The following is a 15566-nucleotide window of genomic DNA, read 5'->3' on the forward strand; positions in this document are numbered from 1 at the left end:
TATCATTCCTCGATATATATATAAAATCTAAATATATATTATAGTTAGTGATGTGCTAAAGTGACACGTCAATAATTAATGACGTGTCACTTTGACACGTCACTAACTGTTGACGTGGTATATTGACACGTTAGAAATTTACTGACGTGTCAGTATAACACGTCAGTAAATAATGACGTGTTAGTATTTGACACGTCAGTAAATAATTAATCAATTAGTTATTAATTTTTAAATGATGTCAAATTAAATTGGGTTCAAATTTATTGACGTGTCAATTATGACACGTCAGGAAATACTTACGTGTTGTTTTCAACACGTCAGTAAATGTTGACGTGCAACTTTTGACACGTCAGCAAATAATTTGTTGACGTGCCACTTTTGGCACGTCAGTATTTACTGACGTGGCAAAAAATTAATATTGTTTGCCACGTGAAGAAATTGCCTTTTTTTTTGTAGTGAAGAAGGGGAAACCATAAAAAATGGTGGCCATCTTCCATAGATAAATGTCTTTCTACCTTGTCATATTCTCATTTGTTTATGATATTTAAATGTCCAGCAGGGTATTACAATGGTTGTCACTAAAGATTATTATCAGTGGTGACATTTTCTGTCGTTGCTAATAGAGATTTTTTTTTTTTTTTGACATGTCCACACAAGGGAAGGGGGGAGGAGAATTCGAATTAGTGACCTCCACTTCATGAGGCATAGCTCACAATCAATTGAGTTACTCTTTAAGGACATGAGCGACATGTGCGACAACTAATTTTGCCATCGTATATATTTTTTTGTGACAACTTTGGTACGTGTAGTGAATATAAAATGCATCATTAAGGTAATATTATGGCGAAGTCTCACAAGCTTATTATATTTTAAATTTTTACGTGTTGCTAATTTTCATATATATATATATATATATATATATATTATCAAATTCGAACATATAAAAACCCTCCCAATGCTTGAATCCCAATATGTTATAATAATAATTCACAAAAAGAAATCCTAATATTTCAATACTTACAACAACATACTCTTCTTTTTTTAATTATAATTTACAAGTACTTGTGATACATCATTCATTACATGATAACATGCATTCATTCACATGTTTATTCTTTAGCTACAATATCAACCACAAAACACAGGCTCACACATGAGACTAATTAATTAAATATATAAAACTCCATCGATCAGGGAACCATGCAATCACACTAGCTAGGAGGTTCCCAACATTTATTCTCTTAATTATTCGATCGAAGGATACAATAAATTAATTGTTTTAATTATGGCTTAATTATGTGTGCATCGATATCCTTGACGACATTGACGACAAAATCAAGGTACTTGTCAGGAGCTGGAACATCCTCGTTTAGTTTCTCATAATCTACAGTAACTTTCACCAAGCAACCTTCAGGCTTTGGAGTAATCTTAACAGTGGCCTTATAGCTCTTGTAATGCGCTAGGAGATCTCCTTCCAAAGCGGTGAAAGTGAGGGACTTCCAAGCAAAGGATTAAAAGGGCCTTACCTACAGAGAACTTCCAATAGCTTGACAGAGCCGTAGGTATCCCAGTCAACTCCGATCCGTGCACCTTGTCGGAGGAGATTGTTTTTTTTTGGTCGGAGGAGATTGTTGAAAGGTGCTGAATTTTGCCCTTCAGGAGGTTGTAAAAGTCATCAGCAGGGAACTTCATTTCAATTTCCACATCTTGCTTACTGGAAAAATCCATTTTATCAACTCAAATATTCAATTAGCAAAATATAATTATATGCATTAATATAATTATAATTAATACTAGTTTTAGTACCTCTTATATGGATACTGCAGATCTAGAGTAGCGGTAGTGACTTGAGACTTATCGTTTAACACTAATTACAATAAAATATTTAAATCAATTATGATCAGACTTGTATACAATCCAATTTGATCATATATTCTAACACCCCTGCCCATGCCAGGGCCTTGCTCCGGCAAGGAAGAATACCACCCCTCTCACATGCATACCCAGTGCCCAAAGAGAAGGGTAATAGAAATAATATGGAATTCTCGTTTGTAGAGATCCCGGTGGTGTAATTGGAAATACAAAAGGAAACAAAAGACACACTACTAGCTTTGTTTATTTTTGAGTTGAGAACTTTTATTTAATATAATACACGGTCCTCATACTACATATTATCCATTAGAGGAAACATAAAGCTTGTCAGCTATTATTTCACTACTAGTAGTAGTACGTAGTAGTAGCACACAAGGACATGTCCCTTTGTATTATGGATTGGCCAGAAGGTGTGTCTCGACAGCCAACATCACATTGATATAGAAGTCCAAGTACACGGTAGGTGTCAGGGCTTCCAAATTTGCCTTCTCATAGTCGATAGTCAGAGTCACCGAGCAGCCTTGATCCTTTGTTGTAACCTCCATAGTGATCTTAAAACTCTTGTAGTTTTTTTTAATCTCTCCATCTTTTACGCCGTAAGTGATGATCTTTTTCCCGTCATCTCCTGATTCGTCCTTGACATTCACCTCAGACTTTCCTGTCATGGTTTTCAACAACAGGCTTCATTTTAGAATTACGGTAATAATATGTGCAAGTCAAGGTTGGGAAGGTGTCAATTAGTGTTCCTTACCTGCTACAACAACCATAGTCCATTCCTTCGACTCCCAGTCACCCCCCTTGCGTACTTCTATTTTTGTCACCAACGTTGGGCAGATCTCAGGCAGTTTGTTTGCTTTTTTCCGGAAGATTTCGTAGAACTTCTCACCAGAGCATTTGAGATCTGTTTTGCCCTCCAACTTTAAAATTTGAGCCATTGCTGAGAAACCAAGAAGCTAGCAAGAGAATAGGAGAGAAGTTTGAAAAAGAATAACATGCCCTTAGCCATTTATAGAGAGAAGAAAATTTTTTTGCAAAACATGATCAGGAAGATTGATGCGATAATTTTAGGTTTTCCCTTAATTAGATACCGTCAACATAATGAACATGGTGCGTTTAGCATGTGAAATGACTATTTTATTAAGAAAAATACAACCTTTATTAAGAACGAAAGAAATGGTCCCATCCTGATTAAAAATATACTGTATGGATATGGTATTCCAATCATAATTTGCGAATCTGATCCTTCGAATGATCCACACCACCACTACAGCATTATCTATATATTGCGCTCATCCGAAAAGATAAGTGGTCTACTTCCCAAAGAGAAAAGATATAAAATGACATTCAAGCGAAGAAAAAAAAAAAAAAGAAGAAGTGATATTGTATCTCACATTTAGGCTTAAATTTTTACTTATCCGTATAAGTGAAATATTTAATTGAATATAAAGAGAATAACATAGATAAATTTCAAACTTTATGTATACTTTGCTTTGAAACCATATTAAATTTTTATTTATTATAAAAGGTTAAATTCTTAAAAACTAATTTATTTAAGTAATTAGCAAATAATTTAATACCCTTGTATGGATTGAGCCAGTTTAAGAAGGAAAAATACACTGAAAAAAAGGCCAATTTACGCACGGCGTGGGTGTGGTACTTCAAAATCCTAGCCAGTCCAAAAGCACAAATTAATAAAATTCCCATATATTCATATAGCTAGTGGATGTTATATCCCATGGTTAAAGAATCATATCCTTGGAATGGTCCATCAATATGGCACTCTCCATCACCCTCACCCAAAATAAATAAATAAAATGCTAACTAAAAAAATACATTTTCATTGGACCATTATTCTATTATATATACTAAGGCCATAGTGTCGATTTGATCAGATTACTTGGAAGGCCCACAGTAATTGGTGATGGAGTATATCATGGAGCGAGTTCAAAAATAATAGACATAGTTGAAGACTATTATTGAATTACAGTTGAAAAAAGTCACCGAGTCACACTTGAAATTATCAAAAGTTACAGTTGAAGTCTATCTATATTTAAAGACTATCACCTAGCTAACATAACTACAGTAGAAGTGTATTTGTATCTAACATGATTCCCCTATAAATAGGAGCATGTTATATTGTAAATATCGCTCAGAGAAATAAGAGCTTAATGTAGCATTAGAATTTAGAACTTTATTCTGTGGAAGTAGGTCATAGACCAAACCACATGTATCTTTTTGTCACTATCCTCTTATTCCGCTTTATTATTTCTTTCAAATGGTTCACTTTTTTTAATGAAGAGAATAGATATAAAATGACACTGTTGAGCATTAAAAAAAATGTGGATGCTTTTTTTTTGAGATAAAAACTTCTTCTATTCATTCATCAAAAGATAAGACAAACTAGAGCCCTAAAGCTCTAAATTGAAAGAGCACAATGCTCTAGAGTAACAATATCATAAATACAAAGTGGAACTTCTTCCTTCCATATCTGCTCGACATCGTGCTTCCCAGCTTCTTTGGCCAACAAATGTGCCCCCATATTGGCCTCTCGTTTTACATGACCAACAAACCAACTCCTCATATTGTTGAGAACAACTCTTGCATCCCCCACTATGTGACCATAAGAACTCCATTGAATACTAGAATCTTTAATGGCATTTACCACAAGAAGTGAATCGCCTTCAAGCTCAATATCCTGTAAACCCAAATCCCTACAAAATTCTGTTGCCATTAAAGCACCCTTCTGCCACCACCGGTTCTTGCTGCGACTGTATTTTTCGGCTAAGAGCCGCATAAACTCCACCCAAATGATCCCTCACTAAAACTCCAACACCAATGGTCTTCAATCTGGAATTGACTGCCACATCCCAATTGGCCTTAAACCTGCCAAACCTAGGAGATCTCCATTTCACCTGTTGCAATTCCCCACCTTCATGAATAGAATTTCCTTGTGCTTGCTTGTATTGTTGTAAAGACACCACCGCCTCATGAGCAACACAATTAGGATGTGTAAATCCTCCCCCATGCAGCACCTGATTGCGTCGAGTCCATAAGCTCTTAGCCACCACCGCAAATAATTCCATCTCCTCAATCTTGCATCTGTTAAGCATTATTTCAAAAAAACTTTGGAAATTGTCACCACCCCCACAGCTTTTCTGAAAACATTTCTCACTCACTCCCCAAACGTCCATGGCTGACGGACATTCCCATAGCACATGCATAGCTGTTTCCGTGCTCCTCAAACAGAACAAACAAGAAGCATCCTTAATAATTCCTCTCCCCAAAAGATTTTTCCTGGTAGGTAAAATATTTTTACAAACTCTCCACAAGAAAACTCTAGTTGAATTGGGGACCCTCATATTCCAAATTGTCTTCCAAACCGGTTTTTCAATGCTGATTGAAGAAACCTCACCTTTCCCCATTGCCTTCCTCTCCATGTCCATGTGATAGGCACTCCTAACGGTAAACATACCCGACGATGTACCTCTCCATAACAGCTGGTCCTCTTGACTATATCGGCTAAGAGGTATATTACAAATGATCTTAGCTTCATAATCAAGGAAAATCTCCCTTACCAATTGAACATTCCAGCTCCTCGTGTCCACATCAATTAATTCTCTAACAGTAGCTGTCCTCTCCAACACTCTACAAGGGGATTGAACTTTGTAAGAGGTGGCCATGGGTATCCACTTATCCCCCCATATGTGCACTTTGTCTCCATTTCCCACTCGCCAAAACAAACCATCTTTTAGTAAATCCCTTGACGCCATAATGCTCCTCCAGGCATAAGAAGGACGACTTCCAAGATTTGCTTCCAACAACGACCCCCTTGGATAGTATTTCGCTTTGATTATTCTCCCTGCTAAGCTATCAGGATCTTGTATCAATTTCCAACATTGCTTGGCAAGAAGCGCTTTGTTAAAAGAAACCAGGTCCCGAAAACCCATACCACCTTTTGCTTTTGGAATTCCCATTTTTTCCCAACTCATCCAAGCGATCTTTTTGTCATTCTCCTTATGTCTCCACCAGAATTTTTGCATAAGAGAATTTAAAGACCTGCATAATTCTTTTGGCAACAGAAAAATACTCATACTATATGTTGGAATGGCTTGAATCACCGCCTTAATCATCACTTCCTTACCAGCTTGGGACAAAAATTTAACCTTCCAATCATTCATCTTTTTTTTTAACTCTATCCGTAATATTAGTGAACTCACGGATACGCGACCGTCCAACAAGAGAAGGCAAACCCAAGTACTTATCATATCGCTGTGTAACCGGAATCCCTGAAAGACTAAGAATAACCTCCTTAGCTATCGGAAGGGTATTTCGGCTAAAGAAAATAGAAGTTTTCTCCTTGTTCAACTTTTGCCCCGAAGCTTGCTCGTATCCATCCAAAATCACTGTCAACCTATTCCAGTCATCCTCTTGGGCTTTGCAAAAAATCAAACTGTCGTCCGCGAAAAACAGATGATTTATTCGAGGCCCCCTCAAAGACGTGGGCACCCCACTAAGCAACCCCAATCTGTCCGCATTTTGTAAGTGAGCACTCAACACCTCCGCACAGAGGAGAAACAAGTAAGGAGAGAGAGGATCTCCTTGTCTTATCCCTCTTGTTGGCCGTATATCCCCAGCTGGAACTCCATTCACCATAACTGAATATTGAACTGTCGTGATACATTGCATTATCCATTTAATCCACTTCAAATCAAAACCCAACTTCTTCATTACACCCTCAAGAAATACCCATTCCACCCTGTCATAGGCTTTGCTCATATCGAGCTTCAAAGCCATGTATCCCACCTTTCCCCACATCCTCGAATTCATAGTGTGCAAAGCCTCATAGGCAACCAAGACATTATCCGAAATCAGTCGCCCCGGAACGAAAGCACTCTGATTTTTGGATATAAGATCAGGTAAAATTGTCTTCAACCGATTGGCTAGTACCTTTGCTAATATCTTATACAACACATTACAAAGGCTTATAGGTCTAAACTCTGTGACCTTAGTGGGACAATGTATTTTAGGAATCAAAGCAATATGAGTCCTATTAACAGCATTATCAAAACTACCCATATTGAAAAAACTAGAAATCGCAGCACATACCTCACCCTTCACTTCCTCCCAATTATCTTGGTAAAAACTTGTGGGAAACCATCAGGACCCGGCGCCTTCATAGGAGCCATTTGCTGAACTGCTATAGTAATTTCTTCAATCTCAAGATCACGAGTAAGAAGAGAGTTCATTTCTGCCGACACCCTCCTCGGAAGTACCTGCAAATATTCCTCCATTCCCGTAGGTCTAGAGGACGTAAATAAATGGGTATAATAATTGACAAATGCTTCCTCAAGAGCCTCTGGTGTATCACGGCTTACCCCTTCCTCATCAAGAATATTTGTAATTTTATTCATGCGTTGACGTTGTGTCGCACAAGCATGAAAAAATTTTGTATTTTTGTCACCCGATTTCAGCCAATGCTCCTTGGCCCTCTGTCTCCATTTAGCTTCATCCACTTCCATAGCTTTGTTAACATCATTCTGAAGGTCCTTTATTCTCACCATATCCATTGGTCCCACCACTTCTTGAAGACTCTGTAACTCAATAGTTTTCAATTTGATGGCCTCCTCTGATGGATTTACATCAATCTTTTTCCAATGAAGAAGAGCTGTTTTACTTTTTGTTAACTTTCTTCTCACCTTATGCCAAGCACCTACAATCGGTTCTCTTGCCCTCCACACTAGTTTAATAACTGTACGTGCCTTTTCATTTTTTGCCCAGCCTGCCTCAAAACGGAAAGCACACCTATTCCCCCGGGGACGCACCAGCTTAGGACCAACATAAAAAACAAGAGGGGCGTGATCCGAACTACGTGCAGCGAGCACCTCAACCTGGAAATCATGATTCATAACACACCAATCATGAGTTGCCATCACCCGATCTAGTCTCTCCTTCACAAAACCATCACCCTCCCTCCTATTACACCATGTAAACTTTGCTCCCGTGTAGCCCAAATCATAAAGATGACATGCCTCCAACGTCTTGGTGAAATTCTCCATCTGCCATCGTGGTCGCCTTATCAAACCATATTTCTCCGAAGCCTCCGTTATCTCGTTAAAGTCACCCATACAAACCCACGGCTGGGGAGAGAGAGAGCTAATATGTCTTAAAAGACTCCACGACTCATGGCGTTTGCCGACATCAGGATTACCATAAAAACCTGTGAATTTCCAGCAAGGACCATTGACTTCATTCCGCACTAAGGCGTTGATATGACGCCTACTAAAATTTTGTATCTCAACAAAACTCTTTGCATTCCATAAAAGAGCCAAACCCCCACTCCTTCCCACACAGTCCACCCCAAAAACATTACTAAAGTCCATTCGTAGACGAATTTTTTCAAGCTTTTGGGATGGTAAAATGGTTTCCATAAGAAAAACCATATTGGGTCGCTTTTCCTTTACCAACCGGCAAAGATCCCGAACTGTCCCAGGGTTCCCAAGCCCTCGACAGTTCCAACTGAGGATAATCATTGTGATTGGCGGGGCTGTAAGACAGCCTCCGCCACATTAGCTTTCCCTGCATTATCTCCCCTAGCCACCCATTTCCCTTTCTTACTGTGATCCACCTCCCCTCCAATGCCTAAAACCACTTCTGCCTTCCTACGCCCAAGTAGACAAAATGAACCTTTCTCACCTTGCTCCACCCCCACACCAACTTTGTCTCTTCTTCTTTTAAAAGTTGATTTTGCTTTTGGTTTTTGAGAATCCCCTGCTTGAACCTGCATCTCCTTTTTCAAAGTAACAGCAGTATCACCAATAGCTTGAATCTTCCCCCTTGACAGGTGTAGCACATCTGTATGTTCCTGATCACCTTGATAAGCACGTGGACACGGTGATAAAATCACCTCAGCAGTCTTGAGTTCCTTCATGTGAAACACCTCATCTTTCTTGTGGTCATCAATAACAGGAAGCGGAAGAACACCTGTAACAATGCCAACAGCTTGAAAATTCCCCCTTGCCATGTGTGAAGCATCCGTATATTCCTGTCCACCGTGATTGGCACGTGGACACTGTTTCAAAATCACCTCAGCAGACTTGGGTTCCTGCGCAAAATCCACCTTGACCCATTTACTGCCATCTGTCACTTGAACCTTCATAATTTCTTGTTTCTCAAAAACTCCCCCCTTTTCATCTTTCCCTTCCTCATTTAGCTTACCCTCCTCAGTAACCGGGCCATGCAAGGACTTGCCAATAACGTGAGAGGGAATAACTTCTGCATGAGTAAGAAAATCGCTTTGCACTACACCACGATTTGAATAGTTCCCCGAATTGTGGGAACCGTCCCCTGAATCTCTCTGAGAATCATTCCTGGCACTCGTATCCCTCCTCCAGCTTTCGCCGTTCGCCCTCTGGCTACGCGTATGTTCCCCTTGGCTCCTCCGGTCACCCTCAGCAGCTTCCCCTCCCCTCTCTTCCCACCTTTTCGTCGAAGAAACACGTAGCCATGGCCCATAATCGTTAGTTTTTCCGCCTCCATGTATTCTCCTCGCACCACCTACCAGACACCCATTCCCACCATGCCGTATTAGCCCACAACTAAAACAAAAGTGAGGGAGCCTCTCATACTCAAAATAAATCCATGAAGAATGATCCTTAATTCTAAGCCTTCTGCCCCTAGCCAGAGGTTTGAGTAAATTAATCCTAATACGGACCCGTAGGTATTCCCCCCAGCCCTCTCCATCTTCATTCGTGTCCACTTCTTCTACTTCCCCCACAGTCCCTCCCAATTTGTATCCAAACTCTCTCCCCATGCACGCCAATGGAAGATCAAACATTCGAACCCAAAAAGCAGCCGACTCAAAATCCATCTGAGTCGGCAGTGTAAGCCCATCAAAATCTTCTATAGAAAAAAGATTTCCTTCAAAGACCCATGGTCGACCTTCAAGCACCCTAGACTTATCCCATGCATACTCAAATTCCATCAGAAATAAATTGGCACCCAGTACCTTGAACGAAAGTGACCCAGTGGGTTTCCACCATTGGATCAACTTGCCTCTGATTGTATTCTTACCAATAACACGTTCCGCAATCAGTTTCCCCACTAAACATGACTTCCCTTTCAATGCAATATCTTCAATAATTTCCTCCTGCACTACAAAATCTACATTTTCTTCTTCAGTAAGCGAAAAATTTTCCCAAAGTTTTGAGAGATCTCCCGCCATGCTTATACCAACCAGCACCACCTCTTCTTCCCTAGATCACCGTTTACAACCTTCACAACCCTTTCAGATTTGAAGTACAATCAACTCCTTCTCTAGTTTTCGTGAAAAACTAGAAAGAAAAAAATCGCCCCCCAAAATGCGGAGCTTTCGTAAACCGTCAACAACTAGCTTGGCTCACCTCCTAAAATAAAAAAAAAAAATGTGGATGCTGAATGTTGTGATATGATCAGATAACGTTAGTTGAGATAGGTTGTACGTTCCAAGTAATGTTAGAAGTTATTCTTATGTAACTCAAAGAATGATGTGGCTTCTAAAATCATCTTGGCATTGTGATTGATTATTATTAATTTTTGATAAAATTGTAATTTTAAAAGCTATCTCAATTTTATTGGATACTGCAGAGTAGCAGTAGTTATCCTTTAACAATAATTACAATCAAATAATTAAATCAATTATGATCAGACTTGCATACAATCAAATTTGATCATATATTCTAACAGTACCCCTGCCTAGGGGCCTCGCACCGGCAAAGAGTTGGTTCTCAGGCAAGAATACCACCCCTCTCGCATATTCTGTTACCAAAGAGAAGGGGGGAATAGAAATAATATAGAATTCTCGTTTGTACAGATCCCGGTCGATCGTGTAATTGGAAATACAAAATGAAACAAAAGACACACGCTTTGTTTATTTTTGAGTTGAGAACTTTTATTTAATACACGGCCCTTATGCTACATATTTTCTATTGGAGGAAACATATAATATATAAATATATAAATATATAAATATTATTAAATAAAATGGAAACCTGGTTCCTGGTTTCCTGGTAAAAACCGAGTACCAAAAACGAGCTGAGGTACCGGAACTGGGGTACTCGGTTTTTAGATTTTTCAAACCAGAACCGGGTCCCTGGTTTCCCAGTTTCTAATTTTTCTGTTTCTCAGTTTTTCGGTTCCGGTTCCGGTTTCCCAGTAATTTTTGACACCCCTAATTGACGGGATAATTTTAGGTTTTTCCTTAATTAGATACCGTCTATATACTCAGTAGGGTACGTGAAATGACCATTTTATTAAGAAAAGTGAACAAACTCTCATTAAGAATGAAATAAGGTGAAATAAAATAGGCTCGGTGTAAAAGTATACATATATTCTAACACTTTGAATAGCCATTTTCAAACGCATGAGAGTGTGATTATGTGTTATAAAAATGACTATTTCATTTCACCTTCTTCCATTCTTAATAATTTTTTTTTTTTTTCTCGAATGAAATAATCATTTTGTATATTAAACATAACCGTAGTATATCAGAATTTCAATTCGAAGGCCAAAATAGAATTCCCATATCGAGATAGTGGGTACGGTATTCCAATTCATGATTAGCGAATCCAATCCTTCGAATGGTCCACACTACTATTGCGCTCATCAGAACAAATAAATGGTCCACTTCGTAAAGAAAAATGATATAAAACGACATTCAAGCAAAAGAAAAAGAAAAATAAAAGTGATATTGGCCCTTATGTTTAGGCTTAAATTCTTACTTATCTGTACATGTGAAATATTTAATTGAAATATAAGGAGAATGATACAGACAACTTTCAAACTTGACGTACACATTTGCTGTGATAACATATCAAATTTTTATTTATTCTAAAATGTTAAATTGATAAAAACTAATAAATTTAATTATTTAGCTAATAATTTAATACCCTCGTGTAGATTTTTAAGAAGCAAAAATACACTGAAAAAAGGCCAATTTACGTACGGCGTGGATGTGGTACGTCAAAATCCTAGCCTAGTCCAAAAGCACAAATTAATAAAAATTCCCATGTATTCATATAGTGGATGTTGTATCCCATGGTTAAAGAATCAGATCCTTGGAATGGTCCATCAATATGGCATTCTCTATCACCCTCACCCAAAATAAATAAATAAAATGCTAATTAAAAAAATACATTTTTATTAGACTATTCTATTATATATAATGATGCCACGGTGTCAATTTGATCAAATTACTTAGAGGGCACACAGTAATTGGTTCGCTTTTATGACTAAAGGGAAGAGATATAAAATGACACTCTTGAGCACTAAAAAAAAATGTGGATGCTGCATGTCGTAATATGATCAAATAACTTTTTTCATTCAAATAGTCGTTAGTCGAGATAGGTTGTACGCTCATGAGTAATGTTAAAAGTCATTTTTGTATTCATCTTGTGTTATTCAAAAAATGATATGGCTTCCAAAATCGTCATTGCCATTGTGATTGATTATTATTTAATTTTGATTTTAAAAGTCATCTCATTTTAAAAGTAACATAAGAGTGACTTTTAAAATTACTCGTGAAAAATTAGGAGAAAAAAAAAAAAAAAAACTACCTAGAAGATAATATGCAACGGATAAAAGAAATCCATATAAATCTAGAATTGTCCTGATAAGAGATCTTGGATAATGAATGTTGTAGATGGACTTCATTTTCGACACGAAGTGCTCTCTTTTTGCGTATGGCATTTTCGTGAATTTGCTCCTCTCTTGCATGTGGTGAAATTTTGTAGGACTGGCAATTTCACACAACCTGCAAACCTGACACAAACATGATACGAAGTTACCAGATTTGGGTTTACCCGAAATGGGTTTGTGTCATAAACAGGTTGCCCCGTTTATTTTGTGTCTGGCGGGTCAACCCGCGGGTAGTAGCGGAGCCAAGATTTTAGTTCAGAGGAGTCAAAATTATAAAATAACGTTAAACAAGAATTGATTAAAAAGATAAAAAGAAATGTTATTTGAATTTGGTATCTATCATTAGGATGATAATGAAAAACTTTTATTTTTAAGCAATAATTTAGTGACAAATTTATTAAATATATCTCGTCCTGAGCTTGTTTAAAAACTAAATGAAGATCAATAGAATTAATTTTGTTCTCCATGATCTTAGTTAACTATAACCATATATTTCATACAATAAAAATATGTAAGAAAAGTTAAATATATTCACAAAAAAATTTAATTTATATTGAGCTATTTAAATATAAAAGCGTACACATTTTTATTATTTAAAAATAAATCAGTGAAAAAAATTTGATTACCTACGTGGAATTTTTCTAGAAAAAGAAATTGTAAAAAAGAAAGGCTAACTTTATGCTCAATTCTAGATAGTTTTTTCAACACACCTCTTAGGAAAAAAAAAAGAAAAAAGAAGAAGATTTGATAAGAAGAGAACTTTGGCTAAATTGCAACTGGCAACCTAGGCTACACAATTTAATATACTATGTCGGTCAAGAGTCAAACTCAAGAGTTAAAAAGAGTTCCCTTTTATTTTTTCTATGCAAGACTACTCACACTTCCCAAAAAGACCAAGTAAAACGGTGAGTTTTTTAAAACTCTGAATTTAGCATTTCAATGCTTTCACCGTGTCACGCAGGCTACACAGCGCTTCGTCATTGAAAAACAAAAGGCAACGAACGGGTTTAATTGAAACGGTGCGTTTTTTCATATAATAAAGACTAACGTGTAAAAACGGCACTATTTGCAACTGTATATAGTCTTCTTCATGATTTTAAAGAGTAACCTAATTTCTATCTCTGAAATAATTTAAAATAATGGAACTGAAAGTTTGGAAATCGTATGCCTTGCAGCTGCCGGTAATTTGGAATCCTCTGGTGAGTGGTTGAGGGTGGGTATCAGGATATGCAAGAAAAATCTACTAGGGGTAAGGGAATTTTTTGGGGATTGAGAGGGGGCATATGCCCCCTCTCAGACCCACCCTCCCTTCACCCCTGCCCACAGGTGACCCGTGGGTGACTTGCCAAACACATTTTATATATATATATATATATTGACAAAAAATAAATAAATAAACAAGTGTATATAAAACGGGTCAGGTCATGTTAAACGGGCCGTGTAAATCCAACAAGACGCATTACTTTATACGGGTTAAACGGGTCATGTTGGGTTGTGTCAACCCAACAAGACTATTATTTTAAACCTAAAACTATTATGATTTGTGAACGCCAATGACATTATCACATCACTTTCTAAACTAAACGAGTCATGTTAACCTGACACGACCCATTACTTTATATGGGTTAAACAAATTGTGTCAACCTAATCCGACCCATTATTTTAAACGGGTTAAGCGGATCGTGTCGGGTAACCTGTGAAATAGTCGTGTCGTGTTTGGGTTTGGGGGGTGACCGGTTTGCTAAATAGGTCGTGCCTTGGTTTACCATAAACGGGTGGTGGGTCATTACGGATTGTAAACGGGTTGACCCGCCAACCTGTTTTGCCAGCACTAGAATTTTGTTTAACTTGGACTCTAGGCTTACGTACACCATCTTTACTTAAAATACATTAAACATAAAAATAACATGGTTGTAGATAAAATTCTTTGTACGGTCAAGTACTATATATATGTGAATGTAAAAGGGATGACTCCCACATTGGAAGTATATATTAAGTGTGTGTGGTTAATATATCATTGTTGGGCCCAAACCCATAGAACTTTCATCACTGATTTTCTTCCTTCGATGAAATGTCAACAGGGCTCTTGTAACGCCCTCTAACTCCAAGGACTCCTTCCTCCTTGTCAGGGTTGTAACCAAATTCTCATACGTATGAGAAGTTGTGAGTGAATTCAATAACATCAACGTCTTATCTTCATCTTCGAACTTCACATCTGCCCTCTTCAAATCGCCGATTACCTAATTGAATATGTTGAAATATGTGTTGGCTTAGATATGAGCCATTTGTCATCTTCAAGCCGTACAGCTGCTGTTTTAGATAGAGTTTTTTTGTCAACAACTTTGACATATACCGACTTCCAATTTCAACCAAATTGCCGCCGGTGGTTCTTCGCCTATGATATGATACATCACGTTATCCCCAAGACAAAGCCGAATAATAGCCACCGCCTTAGCCTCTAGTTCCTTCCAATCTATGTCTAGCATACCATCTGGCTTCTTCCCATATAAAGCCTTCACCATCCCTTGTTTCACCAACAAATCCTTGACACGTCTTTACTTTCACCTGAAATTACTGGTTCCATCAAATTTTATCATGTCGAATTTCGTAAAAGATGTGCCAATCCAAGCCATCGTAGAACTTGGGCTCTGATAACCGTACACAACAATGATGAATAATAATATAGAATCGAAAAGAGATAGATCAAGAAAGAGTCGAGACATAGATTTACGTGGGAGATTCAAACTAGTGACCATCACTTCATTAAGTGCGGTCCTAACTGATTGAGTTACCTCTTGGACACTGAATAACCTTTATTAAGAATGAATTGGAAGAAGGTAAAATAAAATAGACTTAATTGGTGTTAAAGTATATATATATATATATATATATATATATATAAATGTCCAGCAAGGTATTACAACGGTTGTCACTAAAGATTATTATTGGTGGCGGCATTTTATGGCGTTACTAATTGGCATTTTTCTTTTTTGACATGTCCATACAAAGGAAGAGGGAAGAGG

The 15566-nt window shown here is 37.6% G+C and overlaps 2 protein-coding genes across 2 annotated transcripts; both read right to left on the reverse strand.

The window, feature by feature from the left end:
* Positions 1-1283: 1283 nt before the first annotated feature.
* On the reverse strand, positions 1284-1728 carry LOC132178184 (MLP-like protein 28). The gene is made up of 2 exons (XM_059590634.1): positions 1591-1728; positions 1284-1496 (listed from the first exon to the last, which is right to left on the reverse strand). Exons 1-2 carry the CDS (start codon positions 1726-1728, stop codon positions 1284-1286), a joined length of 351 nt encoding a protein of 116 aa, XP_059446617.1.
* A 238-nt stretch (positions 1729-1966) lies between these two features.
* LOC132179762 (MLP-like protein 34) lies at positions 1967-2829 on the reverse strand. Its single transcript, XM_059592533.1, has 2 exons — positions 2624-2829; positions 1967-2530 (listed from the first exon to the last, which is right to left on the reverse strand). The coding sequence occupies exons 1-2, from the start codon at positions 2805-2807 to the stop codon at positions 2265-2267; spliced, it is 450 nt and encodes a 149-aa protein (XP_059448516.1). The 5' UTR covers positions 2808-2829; the 3' UTR covers positions 1967-2264.
* Between the last annotated feature and the right edge of the window lie 12737 nt (positions 2830-15566).

The sequence above is a fragment of the Corylus avellana genome, chromosome ca4 (assembly GCF_901000735.1).
Source record: "Corylus avellana chromosome ca4, CavTom2PMs-1.0".
NCBI lineage: Eukaryota > Viridiplantae > Streptophyta > Magnoliopsida > Fagales > Betulaceae > Corylus > Corylus avellana.